We start from the raw sequence: 24,342 nt of genomic DNA, 5'->3' as shown, positions 1-24,342 counted from the left end.
TGAAATGGATGCACAAAGAGATTAAGCATGCAATCTGAAGGAAGAAGGCATTATGAAGACAGCACAAAGTGAGTGATAATAATCAGCTATATGAAGAGTACAAAGAAAATGCAAGGAAGGTGACTTGGTTGGTAAGGGTAAGAAAAGTTCATTATGAGCAGCAGTTATCTAATGTAGCAAAAAAACAGGAAGTTCTTTTGATATGCATTCAGCAGAATTTCTTCTGCTGACTGCAGATGAATGATTATAGAAGGATTATACTTGGCTGGAGAAAACAGTAAAAGGATAACTACTTAGAGGATACAGTTGAGATATTAAATAATCAGTTCATAAAAGTATTTCATTCATGTGAAGTGACATCATGCAGAGAGTGCAGTGGGAAGAGAGCAGTGTAAATATGAGGCATGTGGGGAATTAAGTAAAATTTATGTCAGTAAGGCTGAGGGACTTGATATATTGAAAGCATATTTTGTTTTCAAAAGCAGTTTTTCTTTTTTTAATGTCTTTTTTCTTTATACATTATTTGTAGTTTTGAGAAGTGTACCAGGAAGTTGATATCTGCTTCACATGCTTGTTAATGAGTCATAACATTAGGCCAAGTTCCAAAGGAGTGGAAAGAATGCAAGATTGTACTGCTTCATAAGAGATGCAACAAGAGTCAAGCTTCAAATTATAGACAAATTTTTGTTTCAGGTGTTACGATTAAGTGTTGGAGAGGTTAGTGAAGACTAAGATCCAGAACTGGATTGATGAATAGCGTGTGTTTGCTAAAGGAATATCACGTTTTAGTAATCTGCTTACTTATTACAATAACATGAGGTATGTGGACCAGAAAGATTAATACAATACAAGTTTTTCAAACGTTTTTGATAGATTACCATATAATAAGCTGATAGTTAACTGCATTGGATGAAGTGGAACCAGTTAAACTGGAAGTGATATGTATCAGCAAGTTGTGTATGGGAGAGCAGTCACCAGTGTTGTGTTGCAAGCATCTGTTTTAGAACCATTGCAGTTTAACATGTATTAATGTAATGGTATTGGAGAAGGTCTGAACAGTGGGATTTAAAATTGGGTTTTAAAAAAGATAGAATGCAGAGCATACAACTGGTAGGGATATATTGGAGGAGGCAGAGGAAATATGAGATCTGGGAGTGATGGTGGATAGGGATTAAATATTTACAGGACTCATTGCTAAAATTATGAAGATAGCATAATGAATTCTGGCAATAATGCAGAGGATACTGACTTGTAGAAGTAAGGAGATTACAGTTCAACTGTATAAAGTCTTGATTAGGCCACATATGGACTTACACATATTTGGTCACCTGTTTTCAAAAGGATTAAGAGTCCAGAGGTAACAGACTAAGATGGTTTCTAGTCTCTGGATTGTTGAGTATGAAGAAAGGTTGAGAAAATGCATAGGAGGTGGCTATGATAGAGACACATAAGTTGGTAAAGAGTTATCACATTAATGTGGAAGAGGCTTTTTCACACAATAGTGGGAAATGGGAAGAGAACAGGAAGTTATCCCTGACGTGTATAAAGAGGATGGGAGCAAGAGAATGAGAAGCTGGTTGATCTGCATGGAGAGTGGTGAATGATGGCAATGCACTGCCGAGTGTGGTAATTGCAGAGAATATTAGTTCATGGTGAGTTTCGAATTAAAGTACTCCTATTCAGATCAATCTATAGAGAAAACCAGTAGACAAAATACCCTCAAACTTGGTGGGTACCCTAACGAGATCATTGGGAAAAAATTTTGACAATAAAAAAAATTAATTCAAAAAATGACCAATGATGAAAAAATAGTTACAGCTGGGTTAGATAAAAGAAATGGCTACACAATGATTCTGCTGGATCTTGCAAAGGTATTTGACAGAATACCTTGGTATTCTGTCAAATACCACTTGGTATTTGACAGAATACCAAGTGGTATTCTGTCAAATACCTTTGCAAGATCCAGCAGAATCATTGTGTAGCCATTTCTTTTATCTAACCCAGCTGTAACTATTATAAAAACTTAGTAAATTACTAAGGTATGATTGACCCTTCACAAAGCTATGTTGCCCCTCAGAGTATCATATTCTTAACTACTCATTCTTGAATTCTCTTTTTGACAAATTTTTCCAGTACTTTTATCACCACTCCTTAGATAATGACTGGCCTATATTTGTCCTCTTTCCAATCTTTTGGAACTCTACCAGGGCTGGGACTTAAATTAAAAAGCCTAGTCATAGGCAATTCTCTTGCGCTTTCTCACAAAATGCAAGCTGATATCCCATCTAATCCCACAGCTGTATTTATATTAGAATTCTGCAATATCCTAAGAACCTCCAAATCTGTTACATATATCACAGCATTAACCTCGCTTAGATGATATATTCTTGCAAAGTGGTCACTCAGTAACTTAACTATTTTATCTGCTTCTGTCACCATCAGCACTCATTAAGGTTCCATAGTAATTCTTCCTGTGCCAGGTAACGAAATAATTCTTTGTGATTTCCTTTGGCCTGCTTGGCTAGTTTCTTTTTGTCATCTGATTTTGTCTTCCTTACCATGAGAGTCACCTTTTTTTGCCCTTGTACTGTTCATGAGCATGCTGGTCATCTTTTTCCTTATATGCCCTCAAAACAATATCTTTTTTTGCAGCTCATGCTTAATGATACTAGTCATCCATCTAACTTCTATCTGATTTACCTTCCTTACCTTAAGTATAAATTTAACATTGCTTCCTCTAGATGCTATTTAACTATCTCCAATGCATTATTAATATATTTCCCTTGCAAGTTTTTATGCCATGGTGCAACTTCAAGCTTCTTCCTAAGGTTGTTATAATCCCCTGCCTTGTAATTCCACATATACCCCTCCTTGACAGAATATTCATGTTTTGCAATCTTCCAAGTCAAGACCGCATGGTCACTTTGTCCAATTGAAAGTAATGTGGCCACCTTGGCTTTGGATAGCTCTCCTAATCTTATGACCAGGTACAATACTCTCATACCCTAAGTCCCCTCAAGTAATTATTTCTCAATAAGTGTACAAATTCCATTTCCTTCCTGCCATGTGATTTTCTTTCTTCCAATCTATATCTCCATACTTGAATTCCTCAAAATAATAATTCGACCTGTGCTCGTTGTACTAATTTGCTGATGCATGTCTTGCAGATCATCCCTGAAACCCCCTGGCCTATAGTAGCAGCAACTGACTGTATATTTTGTCTTATTGGCCTTCATCTCACACCAGACTGCTTCAAATGAACAGCCACGCTATCTTCTATTCTTTTTGGCTGCAAGAATCTGTTATCATCAACAGTAATTCCCCCCCCCATCCCATCTTCTCTATCCTCCCTGAAAATACTAAACCCTTCACATTCTATCCCTGTAACTACATCATCTGCTGTTAACCAAGTCTCATTAATGTCTATAATTTTTGGCAAGGTTGCACTAATCAATGCCAAAAACTCCCCTTGTTTCTGATACTTCTGGAATTAGTAAACAGAAACTGCAGCATCCCATTAAGCTCCCAGCCACCTTTACTTTCTGAATTGAATATCCTATTCAATATTTTTGCTTAAGAGAATAGATTCTGCACTTGTTGGTCATTCTCACACTCACTCAAAGCATGGGTCCCTTCACGCACACACCAGACTGCTTCAAATGCCAATAAGTGTACAAAGTGCACTCACCTGCATCCACCGTAACTGCTTAAGTTTTCATGAATTTGCACTCCAGCATGTTCGGTAAACAAAGTTCTCTTTAGATACCTAACACCAAAACCATTTAGATGCATGTAGTATAGAGGGTGGTTTATAAGTCACAAAGGTGTATAAACATTTAATAACTTTTTTTTTATTTATTAATTATTTTTATTCTTTTTAGTTATAATGAAATATAGAACATGTAGTTTTTTTTAATAATCAAAAAAGTTATTTACATTTTAAATTCCTTCGTGACTTATGGGCTACTCCATATAAATCCTTCTTTCCATCAGACTCTAGGCTCACAATTTCTACATTATTCCTTCTGTACAACCTGAGTATTGATTCGTTTGCTATCAACACCTCTCTTCTCAATTTGCCTCTATCACAGCGTGGCAGGAGACTTACAATTTTTACCTTCTCACTTTTCTTTTTTGCTACATTCAATAAGTCCTTCACATCCTTCTTCATGGAATATTTTTTACCTCTCAGTTCCTCATTAGTGTTAACCAAGACAATTAGTTCTTTCACCTTACCTTTCTGCATTCGTATGGCATAATTAATATAATTAATTTCTGTGCTAGGAAAACAGGATTTTTTGTTATACTTTCATACATACTCCTCTGATAATAATTTCTGTACATAATTTTCTCCTTATCTTGTTTTTCTCATTTGTTCACATGATCTTATTTCTTACCTTGGACCACCTGGTTTTTTCTCTTCTCAGTCCTGCTAATCTCTTCCCGCTCCAGCACCTTTTTGATTTTGTGCTTTGTCCTGTGAAGAATAACTTGTAAGTGTGCTATTTCCTTATTTAGGTGTATTTCAACATTAATTCCGACATTAATATTTTCCAATCTACCATTAATATTGCCTACCTTGCTAACATTTGCTTCATTCTCGCCACACAAGCGGTACTCACTCACTCCTGAAAAACTTAATATACAGTGCTGACCAGTTTCACTCTTCTTCCATAAATCCTTTAACTTTTGCGATGAACACATCTCATCACACACAATGTGCTGTACAAAATCATGTAAATTCAAATCACCCAACAATGACATCTTTGCTGCCATACTGACAATATCATATTTAAACAAAACACATACAAATTTACTTATACACTAAATAACTCAGCCACACACCCATATAAAACAACAAAAACTAAAATGAGTTAACCTAATATTATTAACTATTTCCTCTCTTCAGTTATAAAATGTAACTAGATTACCAAGAAGACTACATCTCAACAAATTCATGTTGCCCTTTATCATCATAGTTTATTCACAATATGATATAATGTGAAAAGGGAAAAGAGATTCATATTAAAAATTAAATATTGCAAATTATGGTCTCCCAAGTCTCTCTCTATCTTGAGCTAACTGGTAGATGTCAGATGGAGTTTTACAGTTCAGCCTACTGATGGTTTCACACATGTATTACCAAAATTGGTTGCATGGTCTTCCTCTATTGCGATTGCCATCTTCTGGTTTGTACAGGATGAGGGATTCCAAAAAAGATGAAACTTCAGGATGTCTGAGATGATGTCCAGCCATCTGAGTTGTAGTTTTTTTGACTATATTGACAAGTGGTTCTTGCTTAGCCAGATTTAGCACAGCAGAGTTAGTGACACGGTCCATCCTCCATCCAAGTGTATCCAAGAATTAGTTTGAGATGTAGTTCCAAAGGAGTTAATTAGACCTCTAGTTTTTTTGGTGCTAATTGTCTAGGTTTGAGAACCATACAAGAAGATGGATCTACTGGTTGCATGGTATAGTCTTAATTTTGTCTTTAATGATATTAATGATGATTTCCAGATGGGGCGGAGTTTGTTATGGAAGACTACAACCAGCTGTTTACGTTTTCTAATATCATAATATAATAATGCCCTTTATACAAATTCCTATTTTCATCAAACTAGTCTTGTATTCTACCTCCAATCAACATGTCTAGCACCTTCACCGCTATCCCCAAAACATACAGGTTGATATTGAACAGGTTGATAATTTCATCAGTGCTGTTGTATATTCTATTCTCTCTATTTTATGGCGAGGAACAATCTTCTCTTTCTGTAAAAACTATCCTTATGATAGGATGCTCAATGAACAACAAAGTTAAGGGCACTGTATTTCTTTGCATATTCCCTTAATACATGTAAGCACTATCCACCAACAGCCTTAGTAACATCAAACTTATTTAATGCAAGGACTTTTTAAAAAAATAATGTCACCGCATGATGTAACTGGAAACTCACTGATCGTGGTGCTAGTTGTAAATGAGGAAGGGGGAGGGATTGAAGAGGTGAAAAGAGTATTTATATCATTTGTTTGCTCATGTGATGACAAGATGGCATCATATGGCTGTTGTATTACTGCACCATCAGTTGCAAGACTGTAGGATTGGAGACATGGTCATACAGAGGTGCACAGTGCGATCTGACTTCTACATGTTAAGAATACCCGTACTAACAGAAACTACTCATCAGCAACTGGGAAGAGGCATACCTATGAAGAAAACATGCATGTCATTGAAACAGTTTTGGATCTAATGTAATGCCTTTGCTAATGCTGAATCAATATCAATGAGCATTAATCAAGGTGCAATCAGCTTAATCTTCCACCTAGCGATTTCCATCTGTTTAGACCACTGAAAGAGTTCCTAGCTGGTAAATGATTGATTTAAAATGAATAATGATGTGTAACATACTATTATTTCATGATTTAAGATGACCGACTGATATGTTCTACACCAGAACAGATACATGGTGCTACAGGAGGACAAATGCATAAACATCATTGATGATTATAAGCAAAAGTGTGTGTGTGTGTGTGTGTGTGCGCGTGCGCGTGCAAAAGTTTACTTGTATGTCAGAATACAAGCTTTTATATAAGCGTTTTTGTTACTTTAATTGCTTTGTGTGACAAGCATATCAGACAGTAATGTCTATTTACAACTCAGGTCTTAGTTGTCGCTATTCCATGTAGGAGAAATTCACAACTGTTAAGAGTTCAGAACATCCACAAACATTCTTGAACATTAATTCAATGAGATTATGTATATTATGATTATATCTGGTGACTTCTGACATACTCAACAGATTGTCTGATAATTTTCACCATTTATAATAATATTTAATATTAAATTTAATAATAATAAAATGGTTCAGAAGAAACCGAGAAAAATTTGCATATTGTTATGGGATGGAAAAGTTGAAAACCCAGTGTGTTTTCAACTTTTGAGACTTTTCAGGAGGAACTAAACAAATGGATATTACTTAGTTACTGTCCTCTTCCATCGGGGACGGGTTGAGTCTTCCTTTCTTGTAAATTGGTATGATAATTCCTGTTCTCCAATCTTCTGGTATTTCTCATGATTTAATGATTTTGTTGTAAAGTGTGGTAAGAAATTTTGAAGTTGTTTGCTTTCCTTCTTTCCAGAGTTCTGATGGAATTTGGTCTATCTCTGGTGCTTTGTCAGATTTCATTTGCTTTAGAATTCTCCACTTTGGATGGAAGGATCATTAAGGCATCGTGTCTTGAGTTAGTGTGGGCCTTTGTTATTAGGTAGTTATTGCTTTCATTCTTAAAGGGTTCTTGGTAATGTTCCATCCATATTGCTTTTAGTGTATTTGGGTTTCCTATTTCCTCACCCTGATGGCTGATCATTGTTAGAGGTAGGGGCGAAAAGTTTTTTGTAATTTCTAAATTACAAAATTCAATAAATTACTAAATTACAAAATTCGAAATTTTGTAATTTCTAAATGGATATAGTCAGTGGTGAGCTATAAGGGGCTCATGCGAGCCTTTTTTAAATTTTTCTCAAATTTGCAAGTCCCTTGTTCTTATTGTTTAATAATCTTGTAGAACTAGAAAATACCACCACGGAACGTATACATGCCTATAATTGCTACTTTAAATTCATACGGATTTTCTGATAACTATTTAAAAAATCATCTCATTGCATTTTGTTCTGATGGAGCTAGTGTAATGTTAGGAAACAAATCAGGTGTTGCAATCACACTTCTACAAAAATTTCCCAACATTGTGATTTAGCAATGTGTAGCTCATCAATAAAAAAAACATTAAAGAAATAAATCGTTTTGAAATATTTATGGATAAATTATATGCTTTTTATAATCCATCACCAAAAAATCAGTGAGAATTAAATACGATTGCAAAAGACCTTGGTATCGAAATTTTAAAGATCGACTGTGTTTGGACCACGATGGGCAGCTTGCAGTCTACGAACGACTCTTGCTGTGGAGAGAAATTACCCAGCTTTATGCAAGCATTTTGCATCAAACGATTAATATAGTCGCTTTTAAAACCAACTTCTCAATTTGGAATTTTTAAAAGATCTAGCATTAATAGTTGATATCCTACAGGAATTATCATATCTGTCAGAAGCACTACAAAGTTGCAATATAAGTATTATAATTATATTATAAAAAAAAAAGTTTTTTTTTTTTTTTCTTCTCGACGATGCGAGCCCTTTGTTAAAATTTCCATAGCTAACCACTGGATATAGTGACAGCTAAATCAATGGTAGAAGTTATGTAAAAAAGTGGTGCAAAATTCAATAAATTACAAAATTGGAAATTTTGTAACTGGATATAGTGACAGCTAAATCAATGGTTAGAAGTTATGTAAAAAAAGTGGCGCATCATCATTTTATCAAAATACTCAGGATGCCAGTTGAAAGTTTCTTTCAGTTGGTTAAATAGTAAATATTCTTCACAAGAAAAATTTCACAACTATGCTACTATCACACCCAGGTAATTTATTATTAGGAAAATTCTTGATTATACTGTATCTCATTTCTCGCAGGTAGAGTAGAATCTATTGTTGCACATAACCTAAGGTCGTAAATCGTCAATCATGTTCTCTTCATCATCATACAGATTTGATAAATATTTCACCATCTCTCACTCATTTATCTTTTCATTATCAATGATTATATTTCCATCTTTGTCCTTGATGTTGTTATGTAAAAATAATCATAATTTAAAATTCTGAATATTTTTACGAATTGTTTATGTTAGTACAATATTAGTTTTGGTTTCATAATACGTATTGTCAGCACTTGTGATGTGCCCGTTACAGATGTGTTATTTTGCAAAATTAAATGTAAAGCAGTTAAAAATTCATGTACTTACTGGATTTGGATAGCTGTGTTACATTCAGAAATTTTTATTGTAGTTTAAAATGATTAAGTGCGGTGTTTTATGAAGACATTCTCTTGTCGCTAACAGAGACGTGTCAGCCATTATACTTAGCTTCTCGCTTGCCACTTTCATGAAGTGTGCATGCTCGCCGAGGAGTTTGATGGGTGATTGACAGCTGACAGGGAGTGTTCAGTTTCGAGGTATCGGAAAAACAACAAGAAAGCGTTCAGGGAGAAAAGAGAACACTGGCCGGAAGATTTTTAGGTTAGGAGGAACTTAAGTTTTTATGTGACAGTCGGAGGAAAATTAATAGTAGATTCCAAAAAAGGAATCATGGATTAGTAGATTCTGAAAAGGGAAGTGTAGAGTTATGAGTTTTTAAAGATTTAAGACTGTCAGCAAGTGTTGGTAAATAAAGGAAGATATTGCAATCGACGTTCTAAAGGAATGTTCGAAGAAACGCTGATTGGAAGATTAATAGCAGATTCCGAAAAGGGAATTGTAGAACTGAGTTTTAAGGTAGAAGACTGTCAATAAGTATTCGTAAATAAAAGAAGATATTGTTAATGACGTTCTAAAGGAACGTTCGAAGAAATGCTGATTGGAAAGAAATTGCATGAAGTGAAAGTGTTTATACTTAGGTGAATTCAGAATATCTACACTTCAGTGTCAAGAAGAATTAATGTGTGCTACATGAGGCCTTAACAGAGAAACTGGCTATGTACATTTTGTTATTGTATAAACAAAATGTCTACTCTAGTAAAATGAGATGAAGTATATGTTAAACAAATCAGTAATAGATTGAGTCAGAGAATGGCTGATCTCTTAACTGTACATTTGTTTAAAAGGCCTTTGGGTCCAATTAATTTGTAGTTAATTATGTAACTTTATTTGAAGTGTATATAATGTTTGTGTGTTATTAAATGTGTTTATTTTGTATTTAGTCTTGAGTCAGTAATTTTTTTTTGGATTCTGAAAGAAAGAGTTAAAGTCATTGCACCAATCAGAGTGAACCCTTGTGCATATATAGGTACACTCGGAAATAAAAAAATAATTGTTAGAAACAGAGATTAAATAATACAATTAATCTCATAATAAATAACAGTTAAATTGTGTTCGTTTTGCTTTTCCATTAAGTTCTTTCACTTTCAGGAATGCTTCTCTGATTTCGTTCTTTTTTGAGCTCTTTTTTCTAAGCTCTACAACTAGAGGTTAGAAAATATAAAACCCAGATTGTCTATATGAGAGAGGTTTCTATATGAGACTAATATCATTAAATTCCTAATATATACCCATTAAGAATGTGTGTGTGTGTGGGGGGGGGGGTTGTACAGGATACTATGATGATACTACATAAAACATTTATATTATTACTAATTTCCTGTCAGCAATTTCCCTCTAAATTAGTCTTATCTGTCAGACTCCAGTATTTCTACCTTCTAAGGAACTTCTGACTTGTCATTCAACCTCCATCTTGGCATTGAACACGTGATTTGTTATTCTTTCCTCTTCTTATAAGAAGAGGAAATTTGTTATTCTTTCCTATGGTCATATAAGCAGAATTGCTTATATGACCATAGTATCTGAGATTGGCTCTTCCCACATTCTTGAATGCTAACAATTCAAGTTCTTTCCCAATATCTTAATTTTTAATGATTCAGCCAATTATGTCATCTCTTTACTCTCCAACTTTTCTCATATCTGTAGTCTCCAGTCTCTGATCAACTGTTTTACTTCTAACTCAGCTCTCAGATCCATAAGATAAAGTTTCTCCATTTTTCTCTGTCACAGGCTGAATCTGATACAAACATTCAGCTCTCTTAGGTCTTTGAATGCTACATATCCATCCATCATGCTTGGGGTCTTCCTGTTCTGTGGATGTTGTCAATTTTATTTATATGCACTTGTTTGATGAACTAGTTCTAACTAAATATGCTCTCCAAATGTGATCAAACTTGCTTATAAATGATGGAATGAATACCAGATATTTGAAACAGGTTTCATAGTTCCTTATTATATGTTCATCAGCATTCTATGTAAGATGGTTCAAACATTTTTCTCAGTATTTTTCTTTCAAATGTGATAAGTTTTCTATTATCTCTCTTAACTTTGGATTTTCTTGATAACATTCTAGATTTTAGGAGCTGTAAAATACTGACACAACTGGTATTCTTAATTCTCTTCTCTATCTCCTGATACATATCACTGTAGCTGTTCATGCTGACTCCTAGATAGTTAATAAATTATCCACTTGCTCAAAGATACAATTGTCAACAAACAAGTTGGATCAGTCCTGATGGGTCCTTGAAATTCACATATATTTAGTCTTTTCTTGGTTTATTACAAGACTCATAGGCTTACTTGCCTTAATTAGATGTAGTTTGTATAATATCTTGACGAGAGTCTCTAAGGATAATGATGTCATCAGTACAAGCCAATTGGATGTTTTTCCAATTCATTTCCATAATTTGTTTATTAACTTAGATGGAAAACTTGTGAACATGGGCCAGCAAAAATTATAGGGAAAACATTGTTCTGGTCTAAAGCTTTCAACTGGTGGTGGTGATTTGTTTAGCAGTCTCTCAAAACATCCTCACAAGGTATGTTTCCTATAGGAGAATTCCCTTCCATTCTTCCAGAAGAGCATTAGTGAGTTTGGTCACCGATGTCAGGTGATTCAGCTTGAATTGCAACAGGGATTCCAGTTGCACAGGTGTTTGATGGGGTTCAGATCAGGGCTCTGTGCAGGTTAGTACAAGTTCTTCAATACCAATCTCATCAAACCATTCCTGCATAGACTTCACTTTGCAGATAATGCATTGTCATGTTGGTACAGGAATGATGTACCAAGCTGTTGCCTCCTTTATATTGGAAGCATGGAACTGCCTAGAATGTCATTACATACTGTAGCGTTAAGACTCCTCATCACTGAAACTAGGGAGGAACAGCCAAAAACCATGAAAAACAGTCCCAGATCATGACTTGTCCTTCACCAAACTTCACAGCTGGAACAACACATTTGGTCAGGTAATGTTCTCCTCGCATCTGCCAAACCCAGACTCATCTGCTAGACTACCAGATGGTAAAGCATGATTTTATCACTCAAAAGAACATATTTTCACTGCTCCAGAGTCCAACAGTGGCAAGTATTACACTCCACCAATGCCTGAAATTGCTTTTGATTTTAGACTTGTGTACAGCCATGTAAACCCACATTCTTCAGTTCTCAACAAACAGTTGTGGTGCAGGAATTGCTTACAGAGGAATTTCAGAACACAATAGTGAGGATTTCAACTACGGGTAGGCAATTTTTCGTGCCTTGCACTTCAGCACTCAGCAGTGCTGCTTTGTGAGTTAATGTGACCTACCACGTCGCCGTTGCTCCTCTCAGATAAGAATTCCACATAATCAATAACATTACTTACAGTTGATCAAGACAACTGCAGCATGACAAAAAAAAATTCCCTGAACTGAGTTGTTACAAAGGTGGCATTCTGAAAGTCACTGAGATCTTCACTACAGCCCATTTTAATGATAATATATGTTTATGAAGAATGCAAACTGTGTGCTTCCTTTTATACCTGTATGAGCCATGATTGGTATGTATATAACCATATCCATTACTATGAAGGTATGTCTGGATATTTTTGATCAGATGGTGTACTACTGTTAGAATTCCTTAACAATTCTTTTACTTAGGTAATTAAATCTCCTTGGTTGGTAGTCAGTTGAGTTTGTGGTTTATATCCTCTTAAGTATACCACTGCTTCTGAAGAACACCTGAGTTAGTTCTGTTATTTTCAATTTCTACCATTAATTTTTCTTTGCCAAATTTTTCTCTCAACACAGCATTTTTAATAGTTGAATTTTGACCTCTATTATGCCAGCTTTAATAAGTCTATTGTCTATTTCCATATTTTATTTGACTTCTTCACTAAAAATTTTGCCTAAATATTCAGAATGCAGTCCTGAAGATACTTTCAGGCGCAAACTTTGTTTGCACACACTTGGATAAAGGATTAAACTAAATTTATTATAATGCACTCGAAGTGTTCCATGTTCATGTCTATTTTGCTATTTTCATGCTTTTGGTCTTTTTTTATTGCTGATTTTCATGCCATATTTGATATAACAGTTATGCAATTTAGTTAAGGAATTCTGCAAACTTGCATTTATTAAAAAGCACGCCATCATCTGCATGAAGTAAAACGCTGAGATTACCATATCCAATTTCGATATCAGGTTTAATGTCATTTTCATTTATAATGCAATCCATATACAGGTGATGAATAACAGTGTAAAATCAGGTGTGAGAATACACCTTATTCTCACACCTGATTTTACATCCAATCATACCTTCCTGTACATCCTTCAATTATAACTGTGACTTGCAATTTAAATATAGACTTTGTATATAAATATAGATAGTACAATGTCCCATTTCACCATATAATTGTAGTGTTCTGAATAGCTTTCCTTTTGTAATATTGCATAAGCCTTCTTCAGATCAATTTGGAATGTATCAGTAATCCATGTCCTGAAGAGAAATACAAGAGCAAAGCTAATAATATTATTATTAGCTTTGCTCTTTTACCTGAAATTTTCCAAAAGATTTCAACAGAATCCCAAAAGATTTTTATATTCAAAATGTCTAGTGTTCATTTTCTACTCTAATGTTTTGATCTTAAACAAGGACTAACTTTCCTTTTGCCTTCTCTGATGATTTGAAAAATTCCTCCATTTCTTCCTTTATCTTCTGCAGGTATACAGGCACAAATCAGTCTCACTGTTCAATTTCTCATTTTGATTTTTCATTAAGTTTAATAGAATGAATACAACAAAGAGAAATAATTAAACACAAGTTTAACAGATCCCATAAGTTATGAAAGGAAGCTGAGAGCAAGAGGATGAGGAGTGGTTTCTTTGAGTGGAGGGTGGCTGAACCTTGGAATACATTGCCTGATAGAGTGGTGAGAGCAAGAACAGTCAATGAGTTCAAGGAGTGGTATGATAGACTTTGTGTTTCCTAGGAAGGACCTCCCACGATGAGTCTCTTGACTCTATGGAGGCCTGAATAATAATAATAATATTTTGTCTGTCACAGAGATCACAATGTCTCATTATCAAGGATACAATCTTAAAACTGTAAAAGCACATAGAAAACAATCAGTGGAAAAGTTGGACAGAAAGCCTAAATCCTATAAAAGGTACCTTTTATGAGTACTGTTGACTAGCCATACGTAGCTGTTAGGCAGGTAGCCTAAGAATTAAAGTTTCCCAAAGCTTGAGAAGTTGAACACAACCACATTTATTTAGATTAGGCTGGTTTTTAAAACTGCTGCTAATTCTAAAATAAGTCTTTCAAGTTTATATTTGCTGCAGTGAAGCATAGTAGTTTTTTCCTATTTAATTCTGTGCAAGGTATCTATGGCATGATCAGCTAGACTTGACTGATACAGTTATGACAGCAGATGTATTACATGTGTTCTTCAATGCAGATATTGGCAGATCTTCAAGTTTCACCATAACATAAGTTTCAAGAACAAGGAACCTAGTAAACACCTAAAACAAAGGGGGGGGGAGAGAGTGGATTCTTAGAAGAGTAGATAAGGGCAGCCAGGTTCAGATGAAGTTTGAAAACAATGCAGAGATTATAATTCTTTCAAGTTCTGGTTATTTATTTCTGAAGTGCCCTGGATTTTTTGTTTAAAAGAATTCATAAAACAGTGGAATTTATATTGGAAAGATAAATTAAACAATCAGTTAATTTATTGCACAAGGTTGGCAGCAGACTGGAAGTGTCTAATTATAGTCCAGTTTGTGTGTCATCAGTAGTTAGTAAGATCCTGGAGAAAGTAGTGAGAGACCATATACAGTATTGAGCAGATGAGGGTAATGTTATCTGTGAGAGTCAACATGGATTTGTGAAGGGGCGCTCTTGTTTTAGCAACATACTAGCCTTTTATAATAAAGTTACAAGAGCACTAGATGAGGGAAAGGCATATACCGCCATTATCCTAGACTTAGCAAAGGCATTTACCGCATTTGACAGGGTGCCACATGATAAGCTGATATTCAAGTTGCAGCACATGGGTCTGGATGTTAGATTGGTCAACTGGATTCAGGATTGGCTGTCCGATAGGTATCAGAGAGTTGTGAATGGTGGAGCATTATCAAATAGGCAGAAGGTTACAAGTAGGGTTCCACAGGCCTCAGTACTGTGACCTATATTGTTTAACCTTTATATCAATAACATTGTCCATGGATTGCAAGTGGATATTCAGTTGTTTGCAGATGATGCAAAGCTGAGAAGGGTTATTAGTAATAGTGCAGATGATGTAGTCCTGCAAGAGGATTTGAATAAGCTAGATAGATGGGCAAATGAATGGGGGTGTCGATTTAATACAGCAAAATGTAAGGTCTTGAGGTTTGGGACACATCGATGGGACGCTGCATACTCTACAGGAGGAGTTAAACTGGAGGAAGTAGGAAAACAAAAGATCTGGGGTTGATGACTGATAGAAACCTGAAATTTAGGGGACATATTGCAAAGGTAGTGAAGGTAACACAGGATTGCTGCAGTAATGAGAAGGACACTGACCTGCAGAGATAAAAAGGTTATCATTCCGTTGTATACGACTCTGATCAGACCACTCTTAGACTACTGTTCTCAGATCTGGTCCTCAGGATTTGAAGGGGATAAATTAATTGTGGAAAGGGTACAAAGGCGGATAACAAAGATGGTATCAGAACTGTACAATGTTAGTTATGAGGATCGGCTGAGGGAGTGTGGACTGCAGAGTTTGGTGGATAGAAGAAGGAGAGGTGATATGATTGAGACTTTTAAACTGTTGAGAGGTGGTTACAGGGTTGACACTGGGGAGTTCTTTCGTTTGGTTGAACAGTGGGAAGGAGTCATGACAAGGGGCCTTCCCTGGAAGTTACGAAAGGAAACCGTGAGAAAGAGGGTGAGGAGTGGTTTCTTTGCATGGAGGATGGTTGAATCATGGAATGCATTGCCTGATAGAGTGGTGAGAGCAAGAACGGTCAATGCATTACGGAGTGGTATGATAGACTTTGTGTTTCTTAGGAAGGACCTCCTGCGATGAGTCTTTTGACTCCATGGAGGCCTGAATAATAATAATAATAATTATGTCTGCGTATATACAGTAATTTACTGCACATATTCATTGTTTGATCAGAGCCCACCATTAGCAAATTAATTTTAAAATAATGATTATTGTTACATCCATGATGATGAAAAACCTTTGCATAAACTGAAGTTTGATTCCAAGTTTAATTTTTCTTTAAGACAAATTATGAGTATTCATGCTGATGTTCTAGAACTTGTTCTGGAAACTTAACCAGTAATATTCTGTCTAGCACAATACATATAACAATTATTGTAGTAACTTGCAAAATATCATCTCATATTTAAAAACAGCAGCAACATTTTTCAGATTTTTATTATCAAGTATATCCCATATTTACTAAGATAGGTGAAACAATATTGTACTACCTAATTTTTATTTATTATTTATTTTTTGAAATTAGAATAAAAATACATACCTACAGATGTAGAAGGTGGTGTTGATGCTGTTTTGTGAATATCAATAGTACCAGAATTAGGACCTCCTGGATCAGATCCTGGTGGACTATTGCTGCCTGCTGTGGCATTAGAATTTGTAGGAGGGCTAGGTGTTGAAGAACTAAGGTCTGGGAAAGAAGCAAGTTTTCCTGAGGGAGGGAAAAAGTCATTTGTTTAAGAATTTCATATACTGTACATGCAATCCTGAAACAAGACATGATGATGAGAGCAGTGGCTAATAATTCATAACCTTTTCATCATTATAGATCTCATGTTTTAACTCTCACAGTTGTTTGTGATGTTTTGGAATTACAGCTACAGCAACTAAAGATATGGAACCTGTAAATTATGTCTGTTAATTGTGTGTGTTCTTTTGATCAGTATGCTTGTTTATCAGATTGAAAAATTCTTAAGTTTCTGGGAAGAAAAAACCTGCCATCTCTGTATGAGACTACAAACCCACTTCAAATGAAAAGTCCTTATAAAAGGTTCTTTATATTCTAGTATATTTGAATCTAGATCTTTCTCTAGCTACAGAGCACTGTAAGAACTAACTGAGCTACAGAGACTCACTCTCAAGGCTTGAATCTAGCAGTCATAAAGTGTATAAGAATCACATCTTGCACCTTTATACGTAATACAAGAGGAATGCATATGCACTGTATATTAACATATTTTCAATTTTTAAAATAAACACTATTCCACACAATAATGAATAATGGCACTTACAGCTATTTGAAATTTATTAAACCAATTTTAACTGAGAAATATGATGGCTTCTGACATTTTATTTGCTCTATTAAGAGGGATGCCGAATGATTAATATTCTATTATTATTTATTATTATAATACAGGCACCTCCATGGAGTTCAAAGACTCATTGCAGGAGACCCAATCTATCCATCCATCCATACAATCTATCATACCTCTCCTTGAATCCATTAACAGAAAAAGCACTCACAACCAACTCTGGCAACACATTCCACTCATTCACCACTCTCCACACAAAAAATCTAGTCCTCCCACCGCTAGTAACCACACCTTTATTCAACTTTCAGAAATGACCCCTTCTTCTGGTCCATCTAGCAAGTGTTGAAACATTTCCCCTGCATCTACCTATAAAACCTTTTATGCAACTTAAATGTTTCTATCATATTCTGAAACAGTTAATTAAGCAATGGTTAATTAAGCACTTACATTGAAAATAAAATATTTAATAATAGCAGAATTTTTGATTTTGTTTCATGACTGTTGTCAATGCTTAATTATTATAGTGAAAGAAAAATAAAATAGAATAATAACTGAATATTATAATGAATGTTGCAAAATATGATGTTAAAAGCAGGAGGAGGGCAAAATCGCTAGCCATCCAAGTTCCAAGAAAATACTACTACAAAAATAGTTAATAATAATAATAAAGAATAAAAAAAAAAATAATGCTATGGTCATGGTGGATATTAAGCAGGATAATTTCTCAGAACTAGGCAAGTTTAGGCAGCATTCTTACATAAGTTTGAATATAAACTTCACATCTTTATATAATCTTAATAACAAAAATTGCTATTGATGTAATATAATGCTTCTTTCATTCATATATTTAAATTAATGTCTTTTTCAATTGAACCCTGTGTCTGATAGCAATGGTGTGAATGGTCCAATTTATCAGAATCATGAGAGTGGATGTTTTGTGGTGCTCTTCTTAACATATATGCATGGAACTACCTGTCTGTCAGCAAGGAATTCTGTAAACACTTGAATAAGAAAGAGGAAGAAATGTATTCCTTGAAGAGTGCAAGAACAAACTAGAAAGAGCCTTGAAGGTTTGTACATGAAATAAGAAAATAAGAACCTTCCCTTCTTTGATTCTCATCTAATGACAATCTAATGGTAGTCTTCAGTTTTTGTAGAAAAATAGAACAAGTGCAGAGAGGTACACAGAAGTTTTTTTTTTTTTTTTATCATCTGTCTCACAAGTTGGAAATCATCAAATGCTAGTTCATTATGCATGCACACCTTATACTCCACAGATTCTCTTCAAACTGTCTTTTATTAAAGCTTCTTTTATATCCAACAGTTGACTCCAATATCATTACAAAAATAACTGACAATTATAGCCATCAACCATGAGGTTTTAGTCTTCCCAAGGACTAAAACCTCTAGCTCTTTAAGAAGAAAATCAATATGTTGTGTTAATAAAGTAATCAACAGACTGCTTTACTCTTGACCCCAGTCCATACACAGCATTTATTTGCTACAGGCCTTGCGGTGTCTTGTGAGTGATATATACATAAAAAAAAAAAAAAACTTCCTTAATTGACTTCCCCCCCCCTTGAAACTTTACTCATTATTTAACACCAATTCCAGATACCACAGCTCCTCATGATGCAGACTTAAGACAGCACACAGCTTCATAACTTCAATGCAATGTTTGTTTCCCTTCCTGCAATGCATAACATGTTGACAGAGTAATAATCTCTCACATCCATCCATCCATTACTTAATACCTTGGTTATCTATGCCAGTATAGTCCTCAGATTAGGTTAGCTTAGAATCGGCATGATCAGATTTGATTGCATTTCTTTGGTGTTTGTGGCTGTTTGTTCACTTGTTAGCATGATTTGTTCTTCGTTTATTCAAGAAGAAACACACTTGTATTCAAAACAAAAATTGATTAATTAATATTATATCAAGTTCTATTACATAAGTAAAGGAAGGCAATTTATTCTTCTGTTGTGTTATCAATCTTTGAGGATATTATTTTTTGTAACTATATTATTAACAAACCTCCACGGAGTCAAGAGACTCATCATGGGTGATCCCACTCTCACATTCACAGCTCATCATACCTTGACTTAAATGCATTCATTGTCCCTGCCCTCACCACACTCTCAGGCAATATACTCCTCACCCCTTTGCTCACACATCACCTTATACAGGTTCAAGGGATGGTCTCTCATTCTCCTTGTGTCCAGATATTCTATGAAAAATCTCATTCATGCTAATCTGGTATCCCTTACCAACTTATGTCTCAATCATGTCTCCCCTCTTCTTTCTATCTGCTAGGCTCTGTAATTTGCATTGTCTCCATCTGTCCTCATATTCCACATTCCAGAGACCAACTTAGTCAATCATCTCTGAACCGTCTCCAACACATCCTTCAACTTTTTGAAAACTTGGTGAAGAAATCTGTGCAGTAATCCATATGCAGTCTGATCAAATTCTTGTATAGTGGAAACAAAACATCCTTACTTCTACATGTCAGAGTTTTCCAATCATTCCCATAATCCACTATGTCATGCCTCACAATTTTAGCAAAATGTCCATGAAATTAAGTCCCTATCCACCACAATCCTCAAGTCCATCTCCTTCACCTCCTCCAATCCTATACTCTGCATCCTATTGGAGGTTTAATGGAATATTTACAGCACTGGGAAAGGATTAAAATTAATTTTAATGCTCACAATATTTCGTCTTAGTCACTGAGGCACCTTCAGAGATTACAAATAACTTTTGTAACAACACACTCAAATACAATATACTAAGTGAAGCACGTGAGTTTTTAAAATGTTTTTAAGACAGATTTTAGAATTTGTGGCAGCACATTCTAAATCAACCAAATTTAAATAAATACAGTTGATTAAATTTTCCAAAATTTGGGAAACATTAATTATCAGAGATCCCACTTTACATCCTAGGTCACCTACAAATGCCCATAGACGGCACACCACCTAGATAGGACTTTAGAGTCACCCACGTGTTTCACTTAGTATTGTATTTGAGTGTGATGTTACAAAAGTTATTTGTAATCCCTGAAGATGTCTCAGTGACTGAGGCAAAATATTGGAAGCATTAAAATTCGTTTTAATTCTTTCCCAGCGCTGTAAATATTCCATTAAACCTCCAACATGATCTGCATCCTATCTTTACTTCCCAAATCTCCCATTCAGACAGTTTATTTAGGTCCTCTTGCAAAGCTACAACATCTGCTCTGCTTCTCATAACTCTCCCCACCTTTGCATCATCTGCAAACAATTGTATATCACTATTTAATCTCTTTCCAATGTCATTTAGATATAAATTAAACAATAATGGCCCCAAAACAGACTCACCAGGGGCACGTCACTAGTGACTTTCCTCTTCTGGGATATCACTCCTCCATACACAATCTGTTGATACTATCAGACAGCAAATCTCCAGTTTAATGCACTAACCATTCAACTCCATCTGTTCCAATTTAATTACTAGTTTGTCATGTGGCAATCTATTGAAAGCCTTTGCAAAGTATTCTTAAAATAATAGCCTGCAATCCATTTTGGTAAATTATGGAGACTATAACCGTGTTAAGAATAATTACTTTAATTTCTTAACATTTGACCTTCATATTAAGGTCATCATCTGAAGTATACATATATAATCATTCATATTTACTCAGTAGATAATGTTATAAAAAATTAGTTTCAATGACTATACACTGAGAATGAAAAAGGTTTAATGTTAAGATACTACTAGTTTCGTTGAATAAACCAACTTCGTCAGGTATCACAGGCAAAGAATTATATAAAATAACAGCGACATGATAAAATTACATCAACAGATCTAGTATAAAAGACAATAGTGCATTTTAAAACAGGAATGCATGCTGGAGTTCTTCCAATTGAAGTTGACTACGTGCGTGAGCTGTCACGAGTGCCCCAATACTGGACAGTGGCAATGTGTGCATCAGAAAGAATGTAGCTAAGGCTACTGTTACTATGGGATGAAGCGAGGGATATTTCTCTAGATTCAATAATCTTTCTTATGAGTTCATCATAACACATATGGATATTAGAAGTTTGCAGCCAGTCTACAAGGTGTTGGCAGCCTTCATCCGAGCAACGTGGCCAGAGAGAGCGCTGGCCCTGGTCCTATTGTAGGATATGTCTCTTTGGTGTTCTTCCATACGTAAAAGGATGAATTTAGCTGTCTGGCCGTAATACGTTTGCCACATTCACACAAAATCTTGTAGACTCCTGGATACTGAATAAGGATATGTTTCACTTATCCTTATTCAGTATCCGTAGTGAAGCAAGTTCTAATGTTGAATTTCTTAAAAATTTTCGCCAGTTTTGGGGAGAAGAATCTTCAATAGCAGTTGAGCGATGGAAAGAGAAAAATTTATTAATCTTTTTAAGAGAGAAACCATTGTTGACAAAAGTCCTTTTTAGTAAATGGAGTTCATTTTCAATTTCTGTTTAATCTGTTAGTAAAGATCTGGCTCGATGTGCCAGGGTTGAAATAATACCAAATTTTTGCTGAGGTAGTGATGGGAGGAAGCATGAAGGTATCTGTCTGTGTGTGTGGGTTTTCTAAAAATGGAGATGTTGATATTTTCAGTGCATCTCGTAAGTTTTAAGTCCAGAAAGGGGAGACAGCCGTTGGCTTTCAGTTCGTAGGTAAAACTGATTTTCTCATGAAACTTGAGGTGGTCTAGAAAAAAATTCAGGTTGTTGACACTCTGTGGAACACAGTGTCAACAACCTGAAGATGTATCCCAGATGAGGAATACATCGTCTATATAACTATACCAACCATATTTTGGGTTTAAGAATTGAGGAATTAATTGCTTTTTCTTCAATATCCTTAAGAAATATATCAGCAAGAATCGGAGAGAGCAGACTGCCCATAGCCAATCCTGAGTTCTGTTTGTAAATCTTGTTTTCGAATTTGAAGTATCCTGAATTTACACAGTGAGAGAGTAAGGAAAAGAATTTCTTGGATAGTTTGTACTGGAGAAGATGGAGCACTTCTTGAGTAGGTACATTCGTGAAGAGAGAAACTATATCGAAACTTGTCATTAAATCTGATTTGTTGAGTTTGATGTCTTTGATTTTGGACACAAAATCAGCTGAATTTTTTATATGAGAAAAGGAATTTCCAGATAGGCTTTTTAAAAAGGATGTGAGGTATTTAGATTGGTTGTAAGTAGGGAAGTTTATGCCTTCAACGATTGATCTGAGTGGAGAGTTTAATTTATGGATCTTTGGGAGTCCATATAATCGTGGGATCAGCGGATTACTAAAGCGGATTCAAAAAATTTACCACAGAGAACTAAATTGGAGCTTTTATCTGAATGCATTTTTGATACCAAACTTAGCGTAGCTGCTTATTTCTCTAAAAAAAACTCTCTTGAAATCCGTTTATCTAATTCTCTAGACACTTCACCTTGGAACAATTTAAAAGAAATTAGTGCTTTAAAAGCTTCTAAAGCAAAGAACACAAATAAAATTAATCTCATCAGAAAATTTGATTCTCTAAAATGTATGCAGGATCGTCCCACATCCCATCATAATTCTACCTTTTTAAAAAAAGTTGTAATAAATAATTCTTCCCATCCACTTTCATCGGCAGAAGAAAGTGTACTTGCTAAAGGTCTCAATTTTGTTATTGCTCCTACTTCCATACCTAAAGAACTATTCTTAACAAAGATAGAAAAAGCAGCATCCTTATTACCAAACAACCGTCTTCATATGGAAGCTATATTCATCATAAATCATGCAAGACCACCATCTGACAACATTTCTCATTCTGAAAGATCAGCTATTAAAAAAAACTTAAGAAATAACAATGACATCATTATTCTCCCTTCAGACAAAGGGAATGCTACTGTCATCTTAGACATCATTACCATAACAAAATTTTGGAACTACTAAACACTGACACTTACTCTGAACTAAATAGTGACCCTACAAAAGAACTACACAATAGGACCAACAGTTTACTGAAAACCACCTCAGAGTTACCAAGAAACATCCGTCATTCCCTCAGGTCGATTCATCCGCTAATTCCATGATTATATGAACTCCCAAAGATCCACATAAATTAAACTCTCCACTCAGACCAATCATTGAAGGCATAAACTTCTCTAATTACAACCTATCTAAAACAACCTTGCATCCTTTTTAAAAAGCCTATCTGGAAATTCCTTTTCTCATATAAAAAAATCAGCTGATTTTGTGTCCAAAATCAAAGACATCAAACTCAACAAATCAGATTTAATGACAAGTTTCGATATAGTTTTTCTCTTCATGAATATACCTACTCAAGAAGTGCTCCATCTTCTCCAGTACAAACTATCCAAGAAATTCTTTTCCTTACTCTCTCACTGTGTAAATTCAAGATACTTCAAATTCGAAAACAAGATTTACAAACGGAACTCAGGATTGGGTATGGGCAGTCTGCTCTCTCCAATTCTTGCTGATATATTTCTTAAGGATTTTGAAGAAAAAGCAATTAATTTCTCAACTCTTAAACCCAAAATATGGTTGGTATCATTATATAGACGATGTATTCCTCATCTGGGAACACGGTGTCAACAACCTGAATTTTTTTCTAGACCACCTCAACAAGTTTCATGAGAAAATCAATTTTACTACAAACTGGAATCCAACAACTGTTCTCCCCTTTCTGAACTTAAAACTTACGAGATGCACTGAAAATATCAACATCTCCATTTTTAGAAAACCCACACACACAGACAGATACCTTCATGCTTCTTCCCATCACAACCCTCCGCAAAAATTTGGTATTATTTCAACCCTGGCACATCGAGCCAGATCTTTACCAACAGATGAAACAGAAATTGAAAATGAACTCCATTTACTAAAAAGGACTTTTGTCAACAATGGTTTCGCTCTTAAAAAGATTGATAAATTTTTCTCTTTCCATCGCTCAACTGCTATTGAAGATTCTTCTTCCCCCAAGAGCTTTTATATTGTTACCATACATTAGCTCTCTCTCTCTCCCCAAAACTGGCAAAAATTCTTAAGAAATTCAACATTAGAACTTGCTTCACTACGTTCCCAAAACTTCGCTCCATACTAAGTAGACCTAAAGTGAAACATCTCCCTATTC

General features: G+C 35.1%; 1 protein-coding gene across 6 annotated transcripts in view; it reads right to left on the bottom strand.

Moving 5' to 3' along the window:
* LOC150101210 (nuclear factor 1 X-type-like) overlaps positions 1-24,342 on the bottom strand; it is a 675,427-nt gene that overhangs the window by 66,300 nt on the left and 584,785 nt on the right. For 5 of the 6 annotated variants that reach the window (XM_090401618.1, XM_090401623.1, XM_090401620.1 and 2 more), the window contains one exon: positions 16,434-16,601. The exons of the other annotated variant lie outside the window; for it this stretch is intronic. In XM_090401618.1, coding sequence (XP_090257744.1) covers positions 16,434-16,601 — 168 coding nt within the window. The remainder of the gene's footprint in view (positions 1-16,433; positions 16,602-24,342) is intronic. 6 annotated transcript variants of the gene reach the window in all.

This window comes from Typopeltis vanoorti, chromosome 12 (genome assembly GCF_054136105.1).
Source record: "Typopeltis vanoorti isolate ZY-2024b chromosome 12, IOZ_Tvanoo_1.0, whole genome shotgun sequence".
NCBI classification, from domain to species: Eukaryota; Metazoa; Arthropoda; class Arachnida; order Uropygi; family Thelyphonidae; genus Typopeltis; species Typopeltis vanoorti.
Note: the sequence above shows the minus strand (reverse complement) of the source record. Positions and strands in the feature narration are given on the sequence as shown.